The sequence below is a fragment of the Microtus ochrogaster genome, linkage group LG2 (assembly GCF_000317375.1).
Source record: "Microtus ochrogaster isolate Prairie Vole_2 linkage group LG2, MicOch1.0, whole genome shotgun sequence".
In the NCBI taxonomy this organism is placed as follows: Eukaryota; Metazoa; Chordata; class Mammalia; order Rodentia; family Cricetidae; genus Microtus; species Microtus ochrogaster.
Window position 1 is genome coordinate 35,588,146 of NC_022028.1, and position 2,182 is coordinate 35,590,327.

The following is a 2,182-nucleotide window of genomic DNA, read 5'->3' on the forward strand; positions in this document are numbered from 1 at the left end:
TTGGGTGACAAAGGCAGGTGATCTCTGTGAGTTCCAGGACAGGCTCCAAAGCTACAGAGAAACCCTGTCTCGAAAAACCAAAAAAAAAAAAATAAAATAAAATATCAGAATGAGAGGGCTGCGGAGATGGTTCAGTGACAAACAGCATTGTAATCTACTTTCAGGTACCTAGCTCCCACACAATAGCCAGGTTTAGACACAGGCCTGTCTCATAAAGTGGCGAGCAATAGGTTCTTCCCTGAGGTTCGAACCCCTGGTCTCCCCACCCTTGCACACATGCTCAGAAATCAGAATGGAAGAATGCTAAATTTATGAAATGGTTTCTTTTAAAGGAAACTTTCGACTTGCCTTTTTGAAAGATTTATTTTGTGTGTGTGTGTGCCCCTGTGAGTATGTCTGTGCACTATGCATGAGTGTGCCTTCGGAGACCAGAGGAGGAGTCCTCTGGAACTGGGGTTATAGCGAGTGGGAAGCAGCCAGGTGTACTGAAGACTCAACCAGAGCCCTCTACAAGAGCAGCAGATACTTTTAAACTACCGAGCCATCTCATCTCTGCAGGGGTGCGTGTGTGTGTTCTCACTCTCGATCACACGTGGAACTCCAGAGGACAACCTGCGGGGGTTGGTTCTCCCACCACCATGTGGGTTCCAGAAAACTGAGGTCGGCAGCCCTAGTCACAATCCTCTTTACCACCTGAACCATCTCGTCTTCTCTGAAACGTAGAGGGGGCCTGGTGATCGCTGCACTCGAAAGACCGAGGCAGGGGATTGATGTGACAGTTCTAAATAACTTCTTAAACTGGGCACGGTGATCGCTGCAATTGAAAGCGGGACACGGGGCAATGCTGTGAGTTCCAAGCCATCCTGGAATACTTGAGTCGCTGTCTCAGATCTAAAAAACGGAGCGTGAGGCGAGCGTGGGCGTGGGGACCCGGCAGGCCCACTCATCCCGCAGGCGGGAAGGCGGGAAAGCGTCTCCGGTCCTGCGCGGTGCTTCCCGGAGCTGAGAGCGCGGGAGCCCCTAGCGCGCGGGGGCCTCTCCTGCGCATGCGCAGCGCACCGGCGCGTCTTTGGCGCTGCAAATTTCAGGCGCCGGGGTCGCCGTCCGAAGCTGCCTCTCCTGGTGGGCTCGGCAGTGATGGAGCCGCTGGACGAGCTGGACCTGCTGCTGCTGGAGGAGGACGGCGGAGCGGAGGACGCGCGGGCCGAGCTGTGAGCGAGCGAGTGGGCGGGCGGGCGAGCGGGCGGGCTGGCGGCGGGAGGTCTGAACGCGGGCGGACCGGCGCAGTCTTCCCTGGCTGTAGCTGCAGGCTCTGCGCCGGTTAATTCGGATCTGGTCTTGTGTAGCCGGGGCTGGCCTTGAGCTCGCTGTTTCCCACACGACAGCTCACCAGTGTCATTAATACATTGCATTTTCTTTCTTTTTTTTTTATTTTATTTGCTTGTGGCAGTCGGAGGAGCACCTGTGGGAGTTCTTTCCTTTCACGTGGGACCGCGGGAGGGAACTCCGGGCTTCAGACCCAGGCCTATCTATTTGTTATTATCTGCTATTTTTAATTTACGTGTTTGTGTGCCTGGTTTAGAGGCATCTCCTGGAACTGGAATTATAAACCGCAGTGAGTTGTCTGATGCGAGTACTTAAGTCCTCTGCAAGAACAATACACGTTCTTAACCGTTGGGCTATTTATTTCCAGCCCGTTTAAGAGCAAGTGTAGGTGTCACCGGCTACCTCAGGAAACTCTTGGTGTGAGGCTAAGTCGGGGTGTTGAGTGATAAATACATTTACAACACAATGGATTGTGCAGCCAGCTGAAGCTACCGGTAGGGGAAGGAGGAAAGCATTTATTTGTTTTTTGAAGCGGTGCGTGGCCCTGGCCTTCCTGGAACTCTTTGTATACGGGGCTAGTCCTTGAATGCATAGAGATCCTCTGGCGTCAGACTCCAGAGTGCTGAGATCAAAGGTGTTTGCCCGCGTGCCTGATAGCATCTGATGTTTTAACTGGAGAGTGACGTGTTAGGGTTTTGGAAACCCGACCAGCCGGGCGATGGTGGCGCACGCCTTTAATCCCAGCACTCGGGAGGCAGAGGCAGGGGGATCTCTGTGAGTTCAAGGCCAGTCTGGTCTACAGAGCTAGTTCCAGGACAGGCTCCCAAGCCACAGAGAAACCCTGTCTCGAAAAAAC

General features: G+C 53.7%; 1 protein-coding gene across 1 annotated transcript in view; it reads left to right on the top strand.

The window, feature by feature from the left end:
• The first annotated feature begins 1,066 nt into the window (after positions 1-1,066).
• Dna2 (DNA replication helicase/nuclease 2) overlaps positions 1,067-2,182 on the top strand; it is a 31,181-nt gene continuing 30,065 nt past the window's right edge. The window contains exon 1 of the mRNA XM_005360118.3: positions 1,067-1,211. Coding sequence (XP_005360175.1) covers positions 1,138-1,211 — 74 coding nt within the window. The 5' untranslated portion in view covers positions 1,067-1,137. The remainder of the gene's footprint in view (positions 1,212-2,182) is intronic.